At 41.1% G+C, this 26,464-nt stretch overlaps 1 protein-coding gene across 1 annotated transcript in view; it reads left to right on the forward strand.

The window, feature by feature from the left end:
- Positions 1-26,464, forward strand: part of LOC108678333 — a 79,110-nt gene that overhangs the window by 8,301 nt on the left and 44,345 nt on the right. The window contains exon 3 of the mRNA XM_018166713.2: positions 2,238-2,311. Coding sequence (XP_018022202.1) covers positions 2,238-2,311 — 74 coding nt within the window. The remainder of the gene's footprint in view (positions 1-2,237; positions 2,312-26,464) is intronic.

The raw sequence follows: 26,464 nt of genomic DNA on the forward strand, positions 1-26,464 counted from the left end.
ACCGCTAATTAAGATCCTGTGAATAAGCAGCCTGTGGACTTATGCCCCACATGAAGTTTGTGCTTGCTAAGCACATGTTTGTGCGAAGTCTTGGAGCGTTAGTGTCACAATGACGCTATTGTTGTCGTGTGGCGCAACGTAGGCCTAAACCTAACGAGTCCGCCTCACCATTACTGACTCAAGTATCCTAACTATCCTTCAGTGTCAATGAAATCCTGGCTGTTGATGTGATCACTTCAAGCACATTAATAAATGATATCGCCTTATTTGGGTAATGTGATAAGTGTCGGTACGAACTTGTTTTGGGGCTTGTCAGTTCATTCATATTAATTGTCGAAGTATGCTAAGGCAATATTAGTATAAATGAAATGCCCTCTTCCAATTATATATGCCTAGAATGCTCCAGTACCAATTTTCGCCCAAAAGGACAATAGATAAATCTTAAAATATTAGTATGATTCATGGGGGTGAATTAACAATCGTATTTACAATTACACGATTTTAAACAGAAATTTACAATGCTTTATTCTTAGCTAGTAAGTTAGCGTGGCGTTGCGCGAGATAGAGAATTCTTGCAACTGCACCGAAGATACTGCAATCCCGAATCCCGCAATCATCATCCCGAACCCAGTCAATCAATTTTAATTAGAGTGCGTTAATTAGAGTACGACCCGCTCCAAAACACGTTCATCTTGAACATTTTACTCCCAGTTTGAAATTTGAATGAATGTTAATTTTTTTCATTTCAATAAAAGTTACCATACATACCATGGTAAAAATAACAAGTTTTTCATAATCCAAATCCTTCCTCGCCCTTCAATGTCTCGTGATTCCACCGTCACAATATAAAAATTGTATTACTGGTAAGGCAATATACTAACACGAAAAATATTATAAAGCATGCACGTTTATTTCTAGTGTCAGTTCTCCAACACTCACAAACAGTGACAAATATAAGATTATTCTGCTGTCTTTCACTTCAATATCTCGTGATTCCACTGTCATAATTCTATAAAATTGTATTACCGGTAAGGTGTAATATACCGACACGAAAAATATCATAGAGCATGCATGTTTATTTCCAGTGTCAGTTCTCCAACACTCACAAACAGTGACAAATATAAGATTATTCGAGCTTGTCATTCGTTGTTTCGTCTTGCAAGTGCACCGAAAGTGTGTCGCATGTGTTGCTCTCGTTGTGCTGAAAGTGTGAGAGTCTCGTGTTGCTGCCACGGACACTGCTTTGTTTCTAAACAAAGCCGTGCTTTATCGTGGGAACAGTTTATTTATATGCGCTTACACCTCGACTTCTGTGTGCTAAAATAAGCAAGATATTTTGTGATGTATCACGTAAAATAATTGACTTATTTGTCATTACTGGAAAAGGAAACATTATTTCGTTACCTGATTATTTGAAACGTTACTTGATTATTTGCAACGTTACTTAATTATTTAAAACTTTACTTGATTATTTGAAACGTTACTCGATTATTTAAAACTTTACTTGATTATCTGAAACGTTACTATGTTATTTGAAACGTCACTTGGTTATTTGAAACGTCACTTGGTTATTTGAAACGTTACTTGGTTATTTGAAACGTTACTTGGTTTAGATCATGCTTCCTATTCCACTGCATTTAGGAAGCATTTAGATCATGCTTCCTATTCCACTGCATTTTCGTTATTTTGTCCTATATTGCTCGCAATAACTGCAACGCACCAAATAAACTCCGGCATACACTGGAGTAATTCAGCATGCCATTCCTGCCAAATTTATAGATGTTTACTGGCATTAATTAAGACGCTGACAGTGTATCGAAAGCTTTACCAGGATCAACCAAAGCAAAGAAGGAAAATCGCCTGAGTTTTAATTAGCCTGTCCTAGTGTAGATCCACTCAGAGAAATTTGAGACGTTGTCCTAATAGCGATGCATTTTTTGCCCTTGTGTGGGTTATCTTGACTCAGTTTGGCCCGACAATTTGGAGTTGATCAGAGCTGCTTTTGTATTTCGTGCCCAGCATTAAAGTATTTTGTTTAACAAGATAAGTTGACAATTATCGCTAAAGAGAATATTTTGACAATTGTGTATATCTGCCAGTAAGTTTATTATTTTCTTATCGATAAGAATTATTTTCATTTCGTGTGTATAACTTGATATTTTTTAGTAGAAATTAATTTCATTTCGTGTATATTTATAAATTTCCAAGGAATATAAAAGAGTTTTGTCACCTTACAGGGGAGCCCTGGGCAGCATCAGCAGCTTCCTGGACTCCCTACAGCGCATCGCCGACCACGCCACCAACAGCAGAGGTGAATAATTAATAATTAATAATTATGAGTCGCGCCGCCCTGGGTCGTGAATGATGGGTCAAATGAATGGGTCGTCATGATGAAGGTCGTGAATGATGGGGCAAATGAATGGGTCGTCATTTTGTCCAAATAGTGACACATATTTTTCCCGCAGCACGAGCAGAGAGTGAACGTATCACTGATACGCCCTGTTGCCGGGCCTAATTTGGCCAGAACGACGCATGCGAGGGCCAAAAGTGCTTCATTTTTTGGACTAAGTCTTACTTATCTCTCAGGTGTGGGATTTTCGGCGATATAAATATTTTTTATTCGTTAATTTATCACAAATTTGATGGGCATATGTAAGCCTTTTATGTGACTGCTGATGGGGTATTTAATTCGTTAGTTTGAGTGAACGATATATAATTACTGGGTGTGTATGATAAGACTGATAATTCGGCGGGCAAGTTTATTTTGCCCCTACCATTATTTCTAAAAAAAAAGAATCCCGCTAATTCAACAATAGATTTGCGTGTAGTTGAGGTTCGCTCTAATTAATGTGCGCTGAATTTCTCGCGCCTACATTGAATTTACGCGCACACCGCGCAATCGCTTGTTCAAAGAAAAGTTAATATGTCGTTAATGTCATATCAGTAATTTCGGTTATCGTTTAGGGTTCTCACTATTTTAATTCCTTCACTAAAATTCATGCGAGTAGTCACGAATTGTCTCTGATGTTGCCTGCGATTTCAGAAGCGCTGCGTCAGTTTTATAATAATGCCAGTTTTATTTATATTTCATATGCACCAATTGCCTTCAAAATTCCGTCAAATTTTATTGAAATATATGTTTAGTTCAAGTTTTTTACTGTCGCAGCTTGCTTGAACTTTTTACTTAACAATATGTTCGAGCGAGCTTGATTTTACGTAGTAAGAATGGCAAGGCGGTCTCGAAACAGCCGGAAAATAATTTATATATTTTTTTAATTATGGTTCAGCGCGTGGGGAGTAGAACTGCAAGTCTCTGCTGCACAGCCGGTGCTTGTACACGGGACCAGTAGTGGCGGCCAGTACCTCTATGAAATGTTGACCGCCATTATTTACTGTGCCTGACCTTATGTAAATGATTACTGGGTCTTCCCGTGACCAGTAGTGCCCTTACACGAAACCAACAGCTTAGTAAATACCGGCTGGTAGTATTTGAAAGTTGACAAAGAATTAAAGCAAATAAAAGGCCAGACAAATTCTTGGTTAACTTCCAACTCAAGCCAACTAATGATCTCGTATTTGAAAGTTGTACGGGTCTCGGCTGGTCTCGTAAGAGGAAGCGATTGTGAGTCGCGGTATCGCAAACCCGAAGTTAATTTCACGGTAGTAGTGCGTGCTGATGCTGACGGAAATGTATGCGTACTATAATGCTGGTGATGTTGGTGATTTTGGTGATGGTTTGGCCGAGTAAGTTATAGCCTTTTTTGAGATACACCTGCGACTTATGCTGCACCTGTTCTACACCTGCGCCATATCACTGGAGTTTCTGGCTCTATCAGGCTAGCTAAACCTCAGTGTAAATTCACTGACAATAATTACCTTAATCTTCAATAACCATAAAATATAAATAGAAAGCCTTTAAATTCACTGACAATAATTACCTTAATCATCAATAACCATAAAATATAAATGAAAAGCCTTTAAATTCACTGACAATAATTACCTTAATCTTAAATAAACACAAAATATAAATAAAAAGCCTTTAAATTCACTGACAATAATTACCTTGGTCTTAAATAAACACAAAATATAAATAAAAAGCCTTTAAATTCACTGAAAATAATTACCTTGGTCTTAAATAAACACAAAATATAAATAAAAAGCCTCTAAATTCACTGACAATAATTAAATTTATCGTCAATAAACATAAAATATACATAAAATATAAATAAAAATCCTTTATTTTGGACAGCTCAAACAGTTTTCTTACTACGGCTGCGATAACTGTTTGCAAGACATTTTTAATGTTAATTGGTTGGTGACGGAGACGTTAAATAAAAAAAAAGTAGACGTTGTCTCCTTTTTATCTATATGTTTTATTTTGTTTCATAAATTTTCGTTAGAATGAAAATAGACTTAACGTACTAAATTCCGGTTACCCAATTCAGCGATTAATAAATTCATGGTTGATCTCAAGTGATAGTCGTTGATGGGAACCACGTCCGCCAACTGCTAAAAACTATTTTAGTAAAACTATTCATGTGTCCGTTTTATGTAAGCGTAAAAATGATCGCAAACTTTGCTTGTACCTCAAACAAATTTTTCAGTAGAAATTTAAAAGCAAAGAAAACTCCACGAAAATTCAAATGAATGAATTTTTCAGGTTGTGCCGAAGGAATCGGTCGCATGGATTTGTGTCCAATAGATACTCACACCGTTCCATTCCTCGTTTTCTATCACCACAATTAATACAAAAAAGTAATGATGTCATTCTGTTGCTCATGATCGCCACCCTTTTCTTAGCTTATCAGGTTGCATAGAGGAATTTTATGCTCGCTACTCGGAACATTGCTGAATGTTCGCAAGAATTTCTTTGTTGTATCGAGAGCTGGAAATTAGCCGAGGGGCTTGCACTTGCAAAAACTTTTTTTTGTGTGCTTCAAGGACGGGAAATCGTCTTAGATGCTTGCCAAAACTCCTTTGTTGTGTCGAAAACCGGAAAGTAGTCGAGATGCTCGTTTGCATGCCTCGCCGGACGAAGTTTGCAGAGCAGTTCCGTCCGGACCGGCGGCAGCCCCGGAGATGACAGCCTCGACTTCCGCAGCAACAGACGCGCTCTCTGCCCCTGTATACCCTGACGAATCTGCGTGTTGTTTTCTATGATTTTTTCTGTTATACGTTCAATCTTGAATTATTTCTCCTCTCATAAGCATGCGCGTGCATATGCTGTGATTATGCTTGCATATGCTGTGAATATGCGTGCATATGCTGTAATCATGCTTGCATACACTGTGGTTAAGAGTGCATATGCTGTTATTATGCTGTGATTACGCGTCGGTGCATATGCTGTGATGACGCGTGCATATGCTGTGATGACGCGTGCATATGCTGTGGTTACGCGTGCATATGCTGTGGTTACGCGTGCATATGCTGTGGTTACGCGTGCATATGCTGTGGTTATGTACATCTTTGCAGTGATGGATCGTTCATTCATTCTGGTTTCACGTAGACAAGCCATCGTCTCTATTTCCCATTGAAGTAGGGGCACAGATGGATTGCATTCACATGGATTCACTGTCCTTTCAAATGGCTTTTCGGTAATATATAAAATATTAAGGAAAATGTCCGTTTGAAAGTATTGCAGTACGTTTAATTTTAGTTACAGTTGAATAAGGCATATTTACTGTCTATTTTAGTAAAATATAGTACGTTGCCGTTTGCTGTTTGGTCTACTCTATCATGACAAGTTATCAATTGAACTTATCTTTTGTTAATCCCGAATATAATTATACAAAATTAATTAATTTTAATAACTTATTTGTGTTTTACGACTTTGCTGATCGCTGTTGTTACCCGCGTCATGGCTGTGCTTTTTCTAAATAATTAGGCTGGTCTTGCTATCGACAGCGATAACCGCTATCTCAGCTCTCGTTGTCGCTGCTTTGTTCTTGTTAATGTCTTATCGCATCGTAGTACCTCAGCCACCCCGGGAACTCCTAAGCCACCTCGGACACTTCTAGTCACCTCGGACACTCCTAAGCCACCTCGGACACTCTTAAGCCACCTCGGACACTTCTAGTCACCCCGGGCACTTCTAAGTCATCCCGGGCACTCCTAAGCCACCTCGGGCCCTCCTAAGCCACCTCGGACAATCCTAAGCCACCCTGGGCACTCTTAAGCCACTTCAGGCACTACTAAGCCACCCCGAGCACTTTTAGGCCACCTCGGGCACTCCTAAGTCGCCACGGGCACTCCTAAGCCACCCCCGGGCACTTCTAAGTCACCCCGGGCGCTCCTAAGCCACTCCAGGCACTCCTAAGCCACCCCGCGCACTCTTAAGCCACCTCGGGCACTCCTATGTCATCCCGGGCACTCCTAAGCCACCCTATAGCTCTCCTAAACCACCCCAGGCACTCCTAAGCCACCCCGGGCACTCCTAAGTCACCCCGGGCATGCATTCCTAAGCCACGTCTGTCAAGTTCGGCTATCTGACATCATTAGTACGCCATCGACTTCATAAACTCGCGGCCTGAACAACCTCGCGTCTTCAACAAGCCTAAAACTTCAGCCAGCTCACGGCATCGTAAGCTCACATGTCAGCAAGAAATGAGCTTCAGCAAGATTTCGGCTTCAGCAAAGTCCCGGCTTCAGCAAAGTCCCGGCTTCAGCAAAATCCCGGCTTCAGCAAGCACCTGGTTTCTGCAAGCGCCCGGCTTCAGCAAGCTCCTCTATATAGTACTCGCCCTGTTATACACGCCCGGATCAGAGATACCGAGCTGTAACTATATGGACGTTTCATCACTATTTCTTCCTGCTACTGTCTACTATCTTCATAATTACTCGTCTCATTCCTACCATCTTTCATCATTCCTTTTTGTTTCTGGATTCTACCCTACCCTCTATTTCTCACTTGATATTCCGCCCTTCACGTCCGCTTCACTACCTGAACCACAATTCCTTCCCCCTCCCCTCTGCCCCTCCCCTCTGCCCCCTCCCCTCTGCCCCCCCCTCCGTAGTGCTAGGCCTAGCTTCCCGTTTGCGCTCGTGACGATCGATCAGGATGCGCGCGTGATGCTGACGCGCGTGATGCTGACGCGTGTGATGCTGTTATTTACGGCGTGTGGTGCTGATATGCGATTTTTTGGCAATGATGCTTTTGTGCGTGGTGCTCAAGTTGTCCGTGCTTATGCCTATAAATCTGACGCGTGTGATGCTGACGTTCGAGATTCTTATGCGTGCGACGATGATGCGTGTGGTGCTGCATGATGCGTGTGCTGCTACTGTACATAATGCTGACGCTCATGCTGTACGGTATGTCAACTCATGCTCGCTTTGGCACTGCACTGTCACCACCATACCCGTCCCCACCCTCAAGTGCTGCCCTTAACAAATTTTCCTCGTGCCCAATTTTAAAGATCTTCCTATTTATAACCTGAACTAATTTTATTTTTAACCCCAAGCATGCGTACGTCCAATTGCTACTACCATCTCCCTCCCCTCTCACCTGCTACGACTTGCATCACTTGACGTCGACTTTGAACCTCAGATTCTAGATTGAGTTCTTACAGTGGAGAGCCCGAGACGTCCGAGGTTCTGTAACTCGCTAGAACTAAAGTTAGATGGATTATTTTCTATGAGGCTAAATAATTAGTATATGTTTTCGGATTAGCCTTTGTCAGACTGCATAATTTTGCAACGTTATAATCGGACCGAGTGTAGGTATATGGGAATATTTGCAGCTCGATAAGAATAGTTCACAGAGAAATAATATTTATTTGTGAAAAATTAAAAAAAAATCCCTATAGTACTAATGATGTTGTTTGATGACAGTTATGAAGGAAAGGCTTTGTCGCAATCAAACTGCCAGCTGAAGGACAAAGTTTCACATTGGTCCTGACTCTTGCTATTGAATGTGCTCTTATTTAGTTCGCTAATAATAATAGATATCTAGCGATTTATTTCCTTTATTTTTCATAATAATAACATTGATGAGATAATAGCCGTTCCCTTATATTTCTTTTGACTAGCCCCTGGTGAGCCGGTCTCAATTTTAGATGTGAGTCCAAAAGTGATTTAATATTTACATTGTCTGTAAACCATAAGACGAGGATTGCAACGTGTAACCCAGAGTCAGACAAGACTGTGACCTGTCAAGTTTAGGAAAGTTTTCATTAAACTTCCGCCTGGTCGAAGTCATTACGGAACTTGAATTTTCCTTTCAGCGCTCGGCCTCCTAAGGAGTCCTTCCCTCAAACGGATTAGCAGCCCTCGAGAGAACAGGCTACAGCTTCCGTCCTCCTACCTTCCTTAGACACGCCAATTCCTTTTTGTTTTGACTATTTGTCTGTTAACTTGGCTTTGTTTGTTATTTTTGTTGTCTCCGACGCTATTTCTTTTTCTGCTCTAAGATTAGTATTGCAAATTCCTTAAATAAACACTTTTGAATTCAATGTTGCTCTGCTTTAGCATCATCTCTACCACATTTATTTAATTTCACACTTTTGCTGCGCTATCTCTGAACTCGATTACATTCTGAAAGCGCATTAGGACATGAATATTTTATTTTACTTTTCACTACTTAACTTTTTTATTTTAATTTGTAATTCTTGAAGAAGTGTGGCGTCACGACTTGAATTCGTCTTCACTGCACACGAGCGCAACCAACCGTTCAATTTGCCGGCCGTGCAATTTCCGGCTGAGGAAGCAAGTCAATCTGCTTTCCAATCCCCGCCACGCCAAGCCATGTCGACCCCAACTAAAGCACTTTTCCTTATTTCAAATATTTTGTCACGTGGTGAATACCATTTGTGTCCGCATTTCCTGTTGAATTCTGACGTCGAACTTCAAATACTCATGTTTTTGTCGATAGAAATTGCATTGTATTCCGGTGCATCCATGCTAGCAAATTTGTGGCATTTATAACGCAAAAAAAATCGAAATGCTGAACATGGAAAGTATATTGTATGAAATTTTGTGCCGTTTCTTCTATAGAATCTAGTGACATAGAAGCTGTGACATAAAATACTCGACGAAGATAATTTTGCAAAAAAAATCGTCTGTCGATTCGCATTCACCGTGTAGACAAGAGATTCATTTTCCATATTAATCCATTCTGCTTCGATTCTAATATTATCATGTCGATAGAATTTCTACACACCTGAACTAAAGCAATAACTTCTATCATGAGATGTTTCGTTACTGCTTCTATTGTGCTTGCGTTCATGTCGTCATTTCCTTTCTTCGATAGTGACGTAATATTTTGCGCATACTTCGATCATGACGTAATATGTTGTGCATGCAGCGATGAGTTGCAGTAAAATCATTGATCTGCGCCTCATCTGTGCTACCATGCACTGGTTGTTGTTTAGATTCACTGAGGTGCGGCCTTAAGCAATGATCTCAAACTATTATCTTTACTGTAATCCACCTATAAAAACCATGAGCATGCCCAGCTGTTGTGCACGGTTATTCTCAACTCGTAAAATAAATATTTTCAACCTCGTGTAGTCATCGGGTTATTTGATTTCAGCCTTGAAGTGTTCTGAGATCCATGCATTTGTTTGCTTTTTTCGTGCTCGTTCTTTGTTATTAATGCAGATAGACTGGTTGCTAATGTCACCACGGGCGTCAATGAAGATATATGTTATGAAGCCTAATTTAGACGCGGCCTTCTATAATGTCGTCCTGAAGATACGACTACTAGAATATTGAAGAGCACTGTGCCCTGCCATCCACCACACAGGAAGCTGAACAGATACTCCTTCCATAATTGCTGCTGACAAAATGGTCCCTATTAATGTGTTGAATTCTGTTCATGAAGGGAATTTCTAATATCATGAACATTTGTTAACAAAAGCTCCTAGGCTGCCGTTGAAAAAAGATCCAGCCATCTATTTGTTCTCATCCATGGAATTAATGAATTTGAAGGTTTTCTTGATGGTTTAATACATCGCTTGTTTATAAGTAGATAAATGCGAGGACGCTTTCCACTCAACGCTGTCGAGTTCACCACCCGACGCCGAATCTGAAATTCTACAAAATTTGACCTTAACCTCAACTCTATTCTAAAATTTATTCACTCCAACTCTCAATAATAAAAATGCTGCTAACAGAGATATTGTAGCCAATGTATTGCTGCATTCCAAACAACTTCTCTGCTGGCCTCGAGCTTTACCTTCTCGGCTCTTTTTAGTTGAAATTATCGGTATATAATAATTTTACTGGGATATATGGTTTTATAAAAATTTCTCGAAAATGTAAGATTTTTGCCGTTTAAGCTGAGACTTGATGGTCGTTAACGGTAAGTATTTCCACTTAAATTATAGCCTTCAACCAATCTAACAATTTTGGTAGGAATATCATTGCGTTTGTCCTCAATACGGTTCTTCCAACGCGGATGTTTTATCCTGCTACCGCGGTGCTGTTGATATTGAGTACTGTGGGTGAAAACTGGCATCGCTTACACTGCGGTGTATATGGCAATCTCTGACGACAGATGTTGATAACGGAACTGATGCGTATCTCAAAATATGTTACCAAGCTTCGTTTCTGGCACAAACATGCGGACGATGTCATTGGCAACTGCTACAAGCTTTATGTGTGCAGCATACACCGTATACCAAAATTTACAGGAGAAACTACGTGTGAAGATATACGCCGTATTTGTGAATTTATACGCCGTATTTATGTACTTATACACGCCGTATTTGTGATGAGGTGCCCCAGAGTGGCCTATGACTGCTACGTTAGTAACGCTATTAAGGATAAAAAGGATTTTAATACCTCAGCCCCATTCTGTCGAGCTTTGATCCACTAATTGCTGAGCGGTGAACAATGATGATCAACCTCCGCGACCGATAATTATTTAACAAAAAACATTTCCGATTATTACCATTCACTCTCCTATACAGATGTCAAATCAACCTCACACTCGTGCTATATTTGAACCAGAATTTACACCACAGCCATGATGGCAGATTTGTAATGCCTGTACTATCAATTGTGGGATGCTGGCAGGACCTATAGCTTTCGGGCGATGCCTGTATCATCAATTGTTACAGGGATCGTCATCTGCAATTGCAACATCGTCTTATGTCTGCTGTATTGATTGCTGTTCTGTGATGCTGTGGCATCAATTGGCTAATGGTGTCTGTTGCATTAATTGCGTGTAATGTCTGCAGGATTATTTCCGTGTGTTGCTCGTAGTATCAATTGTTCTGTAATATCTGAACCATTAATTGATGTCATCTGATGCCTGTATTAACAATCATGAAGTGATACCCTTAATTCCTGTTCGTGACGCGCATCTTATAACGTGAAATTGCATGATTTGACCTCTGCTCTGCAGCAATCCGTATACGGTACGAGTTCCCTCGCAGCTGCTGTGTTCTAGTAAGCTTTTGTGCGGTAAAGCATATTATACATTTATACTGCATATACGAGGTCGATATAATGAGCCAAACAAACTGGAGTTCAGCAGAACTTACCTGCAGTGCAGAGGGAGGATCTTCCGCTCACAAGTTTTTTTTCGTTGTACAATGCACGGCACAATGTTGTATTCGGGCATTTAATCTGTACTCAGATTTTTGTATATATAGCTGGTGTGAAATTGTGTGAAGTTGCGTGACGTAGTCGACTCAAAAATTTTGTTGATGGTTTATGAATTGTGCGGCCATTTAATCTGTACTCAGATTTTTTTAGCTGCGATGAAATGTTGTGAAGTTGCGTGACGTAGTCGACTCAAAAATTTTGTTGATGGTTCATTATGTTGTGTGGCCTTATCAACTGCTGTATATACACATGCCGCTGGTAAGAATGCAGCTGTATGCATGTGACACGTGCTAAGCTGCACAGCCTCGACACACATCCTGCGACAGCGATAAGCCGTGACATCTGACCTGCTATGCAGCGATAAGGCGTAGAGTGCCGCCACATCTGCACTCCTGCAGCAGTAGAGCATATTTATAGCTGTTTTATCTATAATGTTATGCACTAATATACGGAGGAGTGCCGCCACATCTGCATTCCTGCAGCAGTAGAGCACATATATAGCTGTTTTATCTATATTGTTATGCACTAATATACGGAGGAGTGCCGCCACATCTGCATTCCTGCAGCAGTAGAGCACATATATAGCTGTTTTATCTATATTGTTATGCACTAATATACGGAGGAGTGCCGCCACATCTGCACTGTTATTTGGGCAAAATTTAACGCATTGTGCCGCCACATCTGCTCTGTTATTTGGTTGAAATTGAACGCACTGTGCCGCCACATCTGCTCTGTTATTTGAGCTAAATTAAACGCACTGTGCCGCCACATCTGCACTCATATTCGGCGGTGAAGCAGGCAGTAGAGCGCCTGCGCAAGTTCGACCTGCGCGCCCTTGCAGTATTCATGATGCATAACGTGATGTTCGGATGCCCGCGTTTCAGAAAATGGACTTAGAAAAGTCGACTACTTTTGTTATCACAGGTTTTACTAGCTCTTCTTTCTGGCTTCGTCTGTTAGCCACGTATTTCTAAGATAACTGAAGTGCAACACTCAGTACAATAATTTAAACCTAATTTGCATGCGGAATAACCATATTTTGCTTTTTAAATAGACCTTTTTTGTATGCGGGAGTGCAACACTCAGTACGATAATTTAAACCTATTTTGCATGCGGAATAACCATATTTTGCTTGGTTAATAGGCCTTTTCTGTATGCGGGAGTGCTACACTCAGTACGATAATCTAAACCTAATTTGCATGCGGAATAACCATATTTTGCTTGCTAAATAGACCTTTTTTTATGCGGGAGTGCAACACTCACTACGATAATTTAAACCTATTTTGCATGCGGAATAACCATATTTTACAAGTGGAATAACCTTATTTTGCTTGCTAAATAAACATTTTTGTATGCGTGAAAACTCTTTGTCACATAGCGACCATGACTGTCCATGAGTCATAGTCCATGATCGAGTCTCCTGCCTCTGCCCAGCTTGCAGCATCGTTCAGCCTTGACGATTTTGTTTTGCTTCGTGTGCAGTTTTTGGTTGTTAGTCACACAGGAATTATTACTTTGTTTCGCTTTCCCATGCATGATTTACTGCACAATTTTTTTCTGGCCCTTCAGTGAAGTTTTTTGTTAGTGTCGCGCAACTCCCATGACCTTTTTTTCATCGACTAAGATTTTTTTTGCTTTAATTTTTGTTTTTCGTTTGATGCTTTGGTCTCAGTGGATGAGCGCGTCTCCGCAACGTCGCTCGTGCGCTTGGATTCGACGACGCTTGACTCGAGAGTTTTCTCTTCGTTGTTATGTCTGCTCTGATTTTTCTAGTTTTTCTGCAAAAAATGCTATTAGTTTTTTTTATTTGGCCCTGAGTCGAACGGTGTTACAAATAAGACGTGTTATGGTGTGTTGTTTACGCGCTTCGGATTATTGTGTGGTGTTTATCTGCTGCGTGTTATGGTGTGTTGTTCATGCGATGCGTGTTATAGTGTGTTGTTCATGCGATGCGTGTTATGGAGCTGTTTTGCTTCTTTGTAGGAAGCATTTCCATTACGTCGTCATTAAGTTATTTTTCAAATAATTTTTATTTATCTTGATTGTGGCCGTTTTGATTTAAGTAGTACGCTATTGGTCATCCATTGGACGTATTTTTCTTACGCGCCAATTGATAATAATAGCGAATGACCTCTCAATATTAATGTCTAGCTGCTGATGTAAGTTTCTTACATATACTTAATTAGTAATAATAGTGAATAACCTTGCAATAATAATGTCTGGCTGCCGATGAAAGTTTCTTACATATAGTTCAATTGGTAATAATAGGGAATAACATCGCAATAATAATGTCTGGCGGCCAATGAAAGTTTCTTACATATGGTTCAATAGGTAATAATAGTGAACATTTCAATAATAATGTCTGGCTGGCGATGTGAGGACACGCGACCTGAACCTTGTTCGGGGAACTGCGTTCCCCGATCATAACCACATACCACTCATTCCCCTGCACTCTCACGTCTCGAATACTCCGTCATTCCTGTCATTCTTCACATGTCTGCCCCATTGTGGGCCAGGCCAGGTCATGAATATTTCTATCTGCACCTGTACTCTGATGTCAGTTTTAGACGACGTTGTGTGACACGTGTATACGAATTATTGTGTTCAATTTAATCAATATTGTGATCTATTTTTGCTGTTTTTTCTAATATTCAATCGTCACTGAAAAACGCAATGCCTGTAACCACCAGAACCTAATATTCTGTAATGTAATGCACGTACATAAAGAATTTTCGCCCTAGCCCGTTCTGTGCAACTCCTGAACTTTATGGACATATTCCTATTTTCACGAATGAAGGCGGGCATTCGACTCTCATTCAGACGAGATATCATGCAATGAGGAAAGATATTGTTAAATATTCGTTACCTGAATGCAAAATTTGTTGTGTGAACTTGACTAATAGCCCTGCTAATTTTCTCAGGTTTCTTTTTAGTCAATGAAATAAGATAATTTACAACGTATAAATATATGATCACTTCCTTGTGTTCTAACGGTATGCAATTTCACCCAAAGTCTTCCCGCATGCAGCTGAGTTTGTTATCGATATGTCCTTGCTATCCTGGCCTGTGGATGGCCTTGCAAGGCTTGGATACACCACCGCTGTGCAGTTGATTTGGTCTCCGATTTCCTTGCATATCTGGGCCTATAATTTCAAAAAAAGTTAATATATCACAAGTTCATCAGCCAATCGTTGACGGCCTTTCAAGCAAAATCCACCAATCATAGACAAGAAAATAGAGCGTAAGTACTTATATACGTTCATGCACTTTGAAAGTATGGCCCCTTATGCGTATAACGCATCGCTAAGCATGTGTTAAACGCTACCCTGCGTTCAACAAATGTGACAAAAAAATGTGTTTAACAAATGCACGCCTCATCATCTCGCGGACGAAGGGGCGCCGCCAAAATTGAATTGTTTCTAACATAATTGTTTCGCGGCCAAAATTGAATTGTTTCTTTCAAAATTGTTTCGCGGCCAAAATTGAATTGTTTCTTACAAAATTGTTTCGCGGCCAAAATTGAATTGTTTCTTACAAAATTGTTTCGCCGCCAAAATTGAATTGTTTCTTACAAAATTGTTTCGCGGCCAAAATTGAATTGTTTCTTGAACGAGTCTGGGCGACGTGGTCACCCTCGTTCTACCCTCTTCGTTCAGCTGCTTCTTCTATTTTGGCCCCTTTGTCAATAATGCACTTCTTGTATAATTTTACTATTTTTCCCTATAACACTCTGTTCTCGTGACTAGTACTATTTTCATTTGTGTACGTTTTTTCGCTTTGATTGAGCTCTTCTTGCAATGTTATTCGTTCAGTTTGTTATATGAAACATTGTCTGTATGCCATTCATCGTGTTGAATATCGTTCGCAGCATTAACATTCTCTTAGCGAATGTTATGAATGCTTCATGCATGTATCGTTCAGAAGCACTTTATTGGCGTTCTATTTGAATATGAATACCCTAGCTGTTGTCTATCCATAAATGCATTTGACCTCTTTTCTTTAATGCTATTCCTACTCTTATTGTCTGAGCTATCGAGCGGTAAAGAAGTTTATAATTAATTGCCGTCATTACATTACAAAGCGACCTTGTCCTCGACCCATTAATATTGTCCTCGAATTTTCACCTGCGATTTTACACTGTTGATATTCTGTCCAGCCTTGTTGGTCTGGGGCCATACTTTCAAAAAAAGTTAAGAGATCGTAAGTTCATCCGCCAATCATTGACGGCCTTTCGAGCAAAACCCACCAATCATAGACAAGAAAATAGAGCGTAAGTACTTACGTTCACTTAGCGAGTTTTGAAAGTATGGCCCCGGGCTTTTATATTCTGTGAAAGGCGCGCGATTTACTGGTATTTGTGTACTGAAATCAACGAGGCACTATATAGCATCAAGGCTCATACGTTAGCGATGTTAATTAACAGCAATAAAGTGTTGTCATACTCCTATATGTCGACAATATACTGTATACTGCGTACTGCCATCATTGATCTGCAGCTCCCGCTCTTTAAAACCTTCATTCGTAGCCCTTGTAGAGTAACCTCAATTCAACACATCGCTTAATTTGTTTCAAGCTTTATTAAATTTTAAGAATTTCATTCTTATTGTTTAACTCCTTTTATTTCTCGCCTAATTCGTATTAAACTTTATTGATTTTTTAACCCATTATATTGACTGTAAAAACGTCCTTGATCTCTTCACGAGATCGAGGCATCGAACACTGTTGACTGTTGCTTCGAACACTTGCGTTTGCAAAGAAGTACCGCGACATCACGAGAGTTTTGCATGACAAGAGAACAACGCACTGATATATTCATTATATACCGTCGTGCGGGCCACTCGCATCGCTGCGTCAGAGCTTCACCTGGACTTCTTACGTGGCGTCTGTACGCTAATGCACTTGTATGTTAATGCGGCTACGAGTCAGCACTGGAACCATTGATTAGATTCACCCATCACTGCCCCGTTTTTTATTTAATGGTCCCAGCACTGCGGCAATTGATTCAATTCACACATCACTGCCCCGTTTTTTGATTGAATGGTCCCAGCACTGCACCAATTGATTTAATTCACCCATCACTGCCCCGTTTTTTGATTGAATGGTCCCAGCACTGCACCAATTGATTTAATTCACCCATCACTGCCCGGTTTTTTTATTTAATGGTCCCATCACTGCACCAATTGATTTAATTCACCCATCGCTGCCCCGTTTTTTTATTTAATGGTCCCAGCACTACGCCCTTGGATTCACCCAGCACTGCACCTAATTTGATGGATCCAGTGGACGCTAATACACCTGTGCGTGTGTATTCTACTGCACCTGAGCATCTGTATGCTTATGCGCTTGCACGATGATGCACCTGTGCTCTGGTCCCCCTGGGCATTAATTATCATTAATCAAGTATGATTGATGTTAGTGTGACGAGATTTTCACTGCAGTTGAGTCAACACAACACTGTTAGAAAACTAACCGTTAACGGTATTACCGGCGTTTCAGTGGCCGGTCGGCACGTGAAAAGAAACACCGTGTTGCCGTTTTTATTCTAATTTAACACTAGAAGTCCGTAACACATCGATAAAAACGGCGAAACAGTTTATTTTCACGGGGCGACCGGCCACTATAGAACGCCGGTGGGACCGTTTTTTCACAGTTTTTTCTAACAGTGAAGCGTTTCCTTCATCACCTGCCTGAAATTGGTAGCGATTTTTAATAAATAATTTATTATGTGGCTTGAATTGATTAAATTCATCGATACTGGAGCCAGCACCAACATTTACATTTTTAAGGCCATTAATTAACTTTATACGACTAATTAATTAGGTGTCAATTAATTAACACTGAGTATGCTGGCTGCGCGGCTTGCGCGCTGCAAGTTAGTGACCTAAATATTTTAATTGTTGCTCGAAATCGCTGCCACTATCTTTCATTATTTTTCAATCGTAACTGCAATCAAGGCTACAACCTTTGACCTTATTTTCCTAAGATCAGTTATTATATTATAGTATTTGAATATTTTTTACCTCATTACCGCAAAGCGGTCCTGGCAATAATGACGACCAGAGCTTCACTTCCGTCCCTAAATTCTCATGACCTCTAAAACTTGGGATTGATAAGGGCACTGAACTTAGACATTATAGTTCAGTCAGACTCGCCAATATCCCTTACTGCGCTATTCGTAAATAAATCTAAGATGGATTACATACTTGGTGAATTGTCAGGTATACAGACTTGCTCTTGATGTCAACGCATCATAAATGTCTAACCCGTTTATGCCAAAGCCGTTCTCCACGTACGAATATATCACGTGATTAAATTTTTATGTACACTAAAGGTACCAATATTGAACAATGCTCACGATTTGGTGAACATAGTAACGTTGCGCAGGCCAAACGCCTGAATTGTGATGCCAGAAATAATTCAAGGATCCCGATTATATGTACCGGTATATGACATATACATACGTTCACAATACACTTTGACGTTCGATCATGTATATGACATACACTGACGTTCACAATATACTGACGGCTCGCTAGGTACTGTCATTCGTACGTTGTTGCCGACACTGTAGTTATCATACAGTCTAGAGAGAGCAGGATGATGAGAAGCATGCCACTGATGCCGTATACTGATAGCTGATTAACCCACCAGACATCAGACATTGAATCAACGTTGAAATGAACGTTGTGTTGAATCGACCTAAATCCAACGTTGTTTCAACTCCCTTTGCCTGGTGCGTACTTTAGCATCCAGTTCACGCTGAATTAATTAGGTACGGTATAATAAACTATGAAGGTAAAGTAAACTATATATTATTATTGTGCAGCTTGAGGATTCTTTTGGTTCATTCACCTCAAATTATAGGCAGGGAAAACCTCGACAATAAGCGTTGCGATGTTGATAGATTTCTGCCATATTGAACTGAGTGCGCAAGGATCAAATTACTTGAATAACAATGCAGAGCGCAGTTTTAAGCATAAGGTATTTGCTATGATACGACAACAAATTTTGGACTTAAGACATATTTTACCGATTTTTTCATGGTAAGTTATCGCTAGCACCTTTTGTTTCTTATCAACATCAATGCATGTTTGAACGCAATCTCTAATCTATTGTGTCTATAAGCTACTCAATTTACAATAAATTAGTAGTTTTAGTTTTCGGTGCATTTGAACCCACTACACACGCTTCTTCCTTGCCGCGAATATTTCATTCTATCGAAACCTAGAGACTCTTCCTCAACGTTAAATTTGCGTAGAGAATACCATGCGATCCGCCGTGGCACAAGACAAATCATCTTCAAACTTGCGCCGAATATTTTAGCGAGATAACCGAGAGCAACCAAGAAATTCACGAGCAAACTTACGCGCAAACTCGGCGACAAATTTTGACTAGGATATCAAATTTGGTTATACGTGTTTTTTTTTAATCAAAGTTATGGCAGTCTCGCCTGAAATTTAAAACCAAGTTCAGCCCAGAAATTTTTACTCAATATCAACTTCAAGATTAAGTATAGTCTATCGCTGGCAGTTTATGTGTTACCGAAGTGCTGACTATAGGCTTCGGCAACCCTTTTAAAAAATGCATTTACTTTATGGATAACCAGCGATCGGCCGAAGCTTTTTCGTACATAAATTTCAACAGGGAAGACTGGGATAAAAATATTGCGCGGTGTATCGGTGGCCACTCAATGAATGTCTATAAACCGCCCCTAGCACGGCTCAAGTTTAGAGCAGTATAAGTTAAAGTAGAATTTAGGACTCTCAAGCCTAGCGTGAGAGGGCGGGAACTACGGGCTGAATTTCAAGTGCGTAGAACGCGAGCTTATCACGCGCCTCGACCTTCTCGTAAACCTGCTACCGTCGCACCCAATCTCGCGCCCATGTCTGGGGAGTGTGGAGTGGGATATACGGAGTGGGGGACGTGGAGTGGGCAATGCGGAGTGGGGGACGTGGAGTGGGCGATGCGAAGTGGGGGACGTGGAGTGGGCAATGCGGAGTGGGGGACGTGTGGAGTGTTGAACATGGAGTGAAAAGAAGAATCATAACTCATGGGAACTCTAAACAATCTCGAGTAATCATCAACAGCGACGATGAAGAAACCTATACTCTTAAAAGTCTCAGAAACCAATGCCAATTCGAATACATTTACAAGAACCAGTAGCAAACAAAATCTCACGTATGCACAAACACTGATGTATGACAGCGTGCTGGTGCTGCTACTTGCACCGCTCCGTTATCGCGACCGTCTGGTGTCAAGTGCTTCACTGCTCTGCAGTGGTGGCATCCAATGCCTGAACTGCTCTGCAGTGCCGGCATCCAATGCCTGAACTGCTCTGCAGTGCTCATCTAATGCCTGAACTGCTCTGCTGCCTCTGCAGTGGCGGCATCTAATGCCTGAACTGCTCTGCACTGCCGGCATCCAATGCCTGAACTGCTCTGCAGTGCCGGCATCTAATGCCTGAACTGCTCTGCAGTGGTGGCATCCAATACCCGAACTGCTCTGCTGATGTCACAGCCAATGTTTTCACTCCCCTCTCTGCACACACTGTGAACAGAAGCTGTCGTGCTAATAGCTTGTTGCTCTAACAAGTGAGAACAAAAGTATAGCTATGGTTGTAGCAGACTTGGTGCTCCGACAAGTGGGAACAAAAGTAGCTATGGTTGTAGCAGGCTTGGTGCTATGACAAGGGGGAACGAAAGCAGTGACTTATTAAAGCTAACTTCCCGTCGTGATGTAATGTGTTGTGCATTGTGGTACACTCGCTTGTGCTCTGCCAGTTGCCATTGAGACTGACGTTGCATTGCCCCGATTTAATGTCATTCTTCGCTCAACCACAATTGCTTTATAACCGAGACCTCGCATGTTAATCAACTCGTGTACTAGCTTTGCTGTGCCTCCCATTGTCCCTTTTGATATCGTCTCAGGGTGTGTATACGAAGCAGATGTTGGCTCTGCTTATATATGCATGGGCGCCGTGACTTGAAGCCCTTGACATAGCAGAAGCTTTGGCTTTGCGGAAATGGTATGTTCCGAGGAAACGTTTAACGATTTTTTTTTATATTGTAGTATACATTTGATAATAATGTTCAGCCGGTCACTTGGAGACAAAATCCATCACGTGGTTACATATGTGTCGGAGTGTCAAAGTTCTTCGATTTTTAAATTGGTATCTTTCAATATTGAATAAGTCAGATTTTTAGTCGCATCCTCCTAGCCTCGTGTCTCAAATTTTTTTGTGCCTCCATAAAAAATTTAAATACATCCTTAAGATTAGATAATATAAATTTTAAGTAAATCCAAACCATTTTTTTCTCGGATGTTATGGGTTAATCACATGCCAGCAGAATTGGTGCCCGTTACGAGGCACAGGTTAAAAAAAAACTAGCAAAAATGAGCTATAATGAAGCGATGAGCTCGAGGAAGCAATCTGCTCACCCGAGCAAGCAGAACCAAGCGCAGGGAAAATGGCACAAGCAACGGCGTCGCGCTCCATAAAAGGGAGACGGGCAACCTGCCTCTTAGAAAAATAGAGACTTCAATTAAATAGCGGGACAATTCTTGCCCATGACTGGGCCATTCTGACCCTGTTTTGGTCGGCAAAACTGCGTATCATTGCTACGTGGAGAATGTGTGTCAGAATATGGACAAAATGAGTTATTCGTTTCTCCAATAGCGGTACAATTCTTGCCCATGAGTGGGCCATTCTGACCCTGTTTTGCCCTGTAAAACTGCGTATCATTGCTACGTGCAGAAAGTGTGTCAGAATATGGACAAATTGAGTTATTCGTTTCTCCAAGTGCCGCGGTTCTCGGGTGTCCTGGGCCTATACTTTCAAAAAAAGTTATGCGATCGCAAGTTCATCAGCCAATCATAGACGGCCTTTCAAGCAAAATCCACCAATCATAGACAAGAAAATATAGCGTAAGTATTTACGTTCACTTAGGGAGTTTTGAAAGTATGGCCCCAGGAATAGCTGAGCTCGTCGTATAAAGTGAGAAGCTTTTATGGTTTACAAGGAGGGCCCTACGGGGCCTTTAGGTTCTGGAGCGCTGCTGGAAATAGCCATCGTTTCAGTCTGGAAATTTCCCTCCAAATCTTACGTTTTCTATGTTTTTTTTTTTTAATTCAGCCATTAAGCTGTCATGGCGATGATCAAAATATTCTAAATATAGGTATTGATGACCGTGCTTGTAAATTTATAGAATAACTGAAAAGGGATGTATTATCAAACAAATGTGGTAGTTAACAAATTAGTTCTTCGCCACGAAATACGGAAACGGAAAATAAATTCAGACACATAATAAATCGTTGATTTTTTAGTCGTTTGTATCTGATGTACGTACTGTGAATCCATTCCTCCAGGTGTTATGGTTGGGAAGCGCCAACGTTTTTTCCTTATTTTTACGACACAAATGCGTGGTCTCAGTTATTATTGTCTTAAATATTTACGGTTTAAATTAGGAAGGGGAAGTCGCTCGTTTGTTCTGCTAGCTTCAAGGTAATAGGTTTAGTGCTGTGCAACCTAAGCGCGTTGCGTCGTGAGTACAAAAGTTCTGTTTGTAATAACGTTGCATGACATTACGATGTAAGAAATATGTCAATCTCGTCTTTTAATGAAGTAATAATAGTTGCAAAATAATTTAATCGATGTGGGAAGTAAATATCATTCTTATGCCAAACTTGGAACAGCAGTTGTTGTTATAATGAATAATGATCCTATAATGGGCGTTCCATTATAATTCTTTATAATTGTTCCATTCTTTGAGAGCGTGTTTCAATTCTACGATTTTTCGTAATCAGAACAAAAAAAAAAATAAGCCGCGTAAATAGATCGAAATACGGCGCAATAAGTTAAAAAAAGTTACTCTCTAAGTGACCGCATTACTTAACATACCTCTGGTGAACTAATGCCTCCGTGTATGTAAAAAAAAATTAATTTTAACAGTCCTTTAGTGTGCCGAATTTTAGATACCCCCAATGCATGCTTACAAATTTGATACGATTTATGCACGCTAGAGAAACGCCATCGAAATGTAATCTGAGGTATGAACGGTATGAGCAATGACATCACAACGATCACATTCCTGCAGCTGAACGCTGCGCTCTTGAACGGCCAATCTCATTCCTTGCCGATCTGGAAGATGAGCTTCTATTGAGGACCGAGCTTCCGGTGGCGCTGTAATCCCTTGTATTATGCCAGGGCTTTTATGCAGAGACCTGCTGCAGGGAGGGAAATGTAGTCGCAACGTCAGGCTCCTGGAACACCATGCCTGCTATGTGTCGTCTAGAACATCGTATATCGTGCCTCCTGTTACATCATGTACAGTAACATCATGGCATGCATCATGCCTCCTGTAACTTCGTGTATCGAGTCTACTGTAACATCATGCTCGTGCCTCCTGTATCATGCATCATGGCTCTTGTAACATCATGCCTCCTGTAATATCATGCCTCCTGTAATATCATGCCTCCTCTAACATCATGCTCATGCCTCCTGGAACATGCATCATGGCTCCTTTACCATGTAATTAACAATTAGTGCGTCTCCGCATCAAATTAAAACTGGTATTTAACATTTAAAACATTTATTTTCAAAATTATCGGACACTCGAAATGATTAGCATTCGTGGTTTTGTCCAATTTCGTTTGTGATGGCAAATATGTTGCTTCACTTGAGTGATGCTATGAATGATTTTTTAATTTTTTTTCTCGAAAATTCCAATTTGTCTCTGTAGACGTCAGACCTAATTCCTGAAGTCCATGTTTCTACAATTCGCTAATAATAATAAAATCCCAAATTGAAAAATAAGTAAAAAAAAAAAATTTCAACTGCCACATATGTTCTCCCTTGCCGGATCTCAAATTAAAAATTAAAATCTTTGAGAACGAACGGGTAATCTTAATGATATTTATGTTGATTGCATTTGAAACATGAAATTTAAATTGGATGTTGGTTGAAAGAAGAAGAAACGTATAATAGTAAATAATGTGCTAGTGAATAAGACTGAAAACAGAATGATAAAATTTCTTCGACTCACGGTCTGTGGGGGTGGATTTATAGCTGGTCATCACTGCAACTAAAACCAGTTGCTTGACTTCTGTTGGAAAACGGTTTATTTGCCTGCTGCCGTAACGGTTTAATAGTAACGGTTTATATGGGAACGAAGCTGAAGATGCAGCCTTTCATTGTAGCGGCTCCAACGTAACGGCAGTCGTTACTGCATCTCGCTAATCCTTCTTACTCTCCTCCTGCCATGCTTCTTCTCACCCTCTCCTCCTGCCATGCCTCTTCTCATTCTCTCCTCCTACCACGCCTCTTCTCACCCTCTCCTCCTGCCATGCCTCTTCTCACCCTCTCCTCCTGCCATGCCTCTTCTCACCCTCTCCTCCTGCCATGCCTCTTCTCACCCTCTCCTGCCATGCCTCTTCTCACCCTCTCCTCCTGCCATGCCTCTTCTCACCCTCTCCTCCTGCCACGCCTCTTCTCACACTCTCTCCTCCTGCCATGCCTCTTCTCATCCTCTCCTCCTGCCATGCCTCTTCTCACTCTCTTCTCCTAACACTCAAAAGAAGCCTGGGGCCATATTGTCAAAATTCGCTTAGTGAAGGTAAGTACTTACGCTCTATTTTCTTGTCTATGATTGGTGGATTTTGCTTGAAAGGCCGTCAATGATTGGCTGATGAACTTACGATCTCTTATTTTTTTTAAAGTATAGGCCCTGATGCTCACACTTATCACCAACGTTGCAGTTCGCGCGGCGCGGTTCGCAGTTAACGTCGCGTGCGCGTCCGTGCGCGGCCGTCTTCTGTTTTTCTCTATTGTATCTCGGCTCATTTACGTCGTGTCGGCTCATGCTACAGTCGTCACGCTCTTCCTCGTATCCGTTCACCAAGAAAAACATTGATTCTTTTTCCATTAAATTGTATTTTATTTTTATACAGGTGATTAATCGGCATTATTACGGGCGATTCTTTTCCGTTAAATTGTATTTATGTACAAGTGATTGATCGTAATCATTATGGGTTAATCTTTGGTTCATTAATCGTCTATAACTGTCGCTGAGCGCAATAATTGACGTTCTGTTCGCCTGCTTCGGGTGATAATTTACCAGATGCTCATGATTTATATCGAGTAACAGTTAACAATTCTCGCCAGTTTACTGTTCTCGTCTGCAGTTTAATCTTCATCCCAGATAAATTTTTTCTTACCTGGATATGGGAAATTAATATCAAGCTCTTAGAGGTCACCCGTAAAGCTGAAGCAACCAAGCTTAACTGTTAGTCGTTGCAGCTCCGTTAATTGCCACCGTGCTTAGTTATGGCTTATATTATATAATATCTCCATAAAAGCTAACAAATAACTGTATTTGTAACATCAAGTCTGCGCCTGAAGGTCCCTGAACATTCTGGCTACTATCGGGTACTAGTACTTGAATTAGGCTCTGCAATCGAAACCTGTCACATGTTTGCTCTTAAACAGCTTCTGAAAACATCAGCGTGAATTAAAAGATTCGTGGCTTCATTATCCATTTTATTATCTGCATTCATAGTCAAATTAAAGATAGTTTATCTCTGGCCAGTACTTTTGGTCGTCGCTAATCCATGTGACCTTTTTTGCTGGGTCAGACACCAGCTGTCCGTGCGAGGGAATCTCTACAGCAATTTAGCGTCCTCGACCTGCTGTGCGTGCGAGTAAAACTCCTGATATGGCATGACTTCCCTTGCTTGGAGGACCCTACGGGCTGCCGGGGTCTGACACTAAGCCCAGCGGTCTGGCGGGGTCTGACAGAGCCCAGGGGTCTGACACTAAGCCCAGCGGTCTGCCGGGGTCTAATGTTACGTTCAGCGGTCTGCCGCTGTTGATGTTAGACCTTGCGAGCAGGCGAGGTCTGGCACTTAGTCCAGCGGTCTGCCGGGGTTGACGTTGGACCCTGCGAGCAGGCGAGGTCTGACACTGAGCCCAGCGGTCTGCCGGGGTTGATGTTAGACCCTGCGAGCAGGCGAGGTCTGACACTGAGCCCAGCGGTCTGCCGGGGTTGACGTTGGACCCTGCGAGCAGGCGAGGTCTGACACCCAGCGGTCTGCCGGGGTTGATGTTAGACCCTGCGAGCAGGCGAGGTCTGACACTGAGCCCAGCGGTCTGCCGGGGTTGATGTTAGACCCTGCGTTCAGGCGAGATCTGGCGCTGAGCCCTATGGGCTGGCGTCGCCTGACTTTTCTAATCTTTTTAACTGCATTCTAATCTTGACGTATCGCGATTCTAATCTTAGTCGTGATAAGGATTCCGTGCGGCTTGCGTGACAAATGAATGATGACACTACGTTCTTAAGATACACATTCCTTTTGTGTCTTTGATATTATTCAATTATTATTACGTATAATATTATATTATTTAAGTAATTAACTCAAGGTCTGTTCCCAACATATGTTTCTCATCCTTAACCGTTAGCTAGCCCGTTAATGGCAATATATTTTCCAATGGACTCGGTGCAGGTCTCCAATGTAGACTCTAAAGCTCTCGGACAGGCGACGTGCGGGATTAAAACTCTTATCCGCTTAAGTCAGATGGCTCTGTTACGTGGACATGGGAACGGTTTTGAGCTCGTGGACAATCTGCTCAGGACGTTGCAATTCTGATTGCATCTTGACGTGCAGATTGTGTTAATTGACTGATGCATTTAAAACAACAGTGGTTAACGCCTTGATTGAACTCGGTTGTACGTCATCAATGCGTAACATTTGATCAATCCTTATGTGATCCTGATTAAACATCAGATCCAATTTCTGCGAAGAAGACTGGTGTATTTAATTGGATAATAATTTTTGTCCACGAGTGTGATATTAGCGACGTTTTTTGATAATTCGTCATAAGGAAGTTGGCAGCGTTTCGTTCCAAGCTGTACAGAATCGCCCT

The sequence above is a fragment of the Hyalella azteca genome, unplaced genomic scaffold (assembly GCF_000764305.2).
Source record: "Hyalella azteca isolate HAZT.00-mixed unplaced genomic scaffold, Hazt_2.0.2 contig12479, whole genome shotgun sequence".
In the NCBI taxonomy this organism is placed as follows: Eukaryota; Metazoa; Arthropoda; class Malacostraca; order Amphipoda; family Hyalellidae; genus Hyalella; species Hyalella azteca.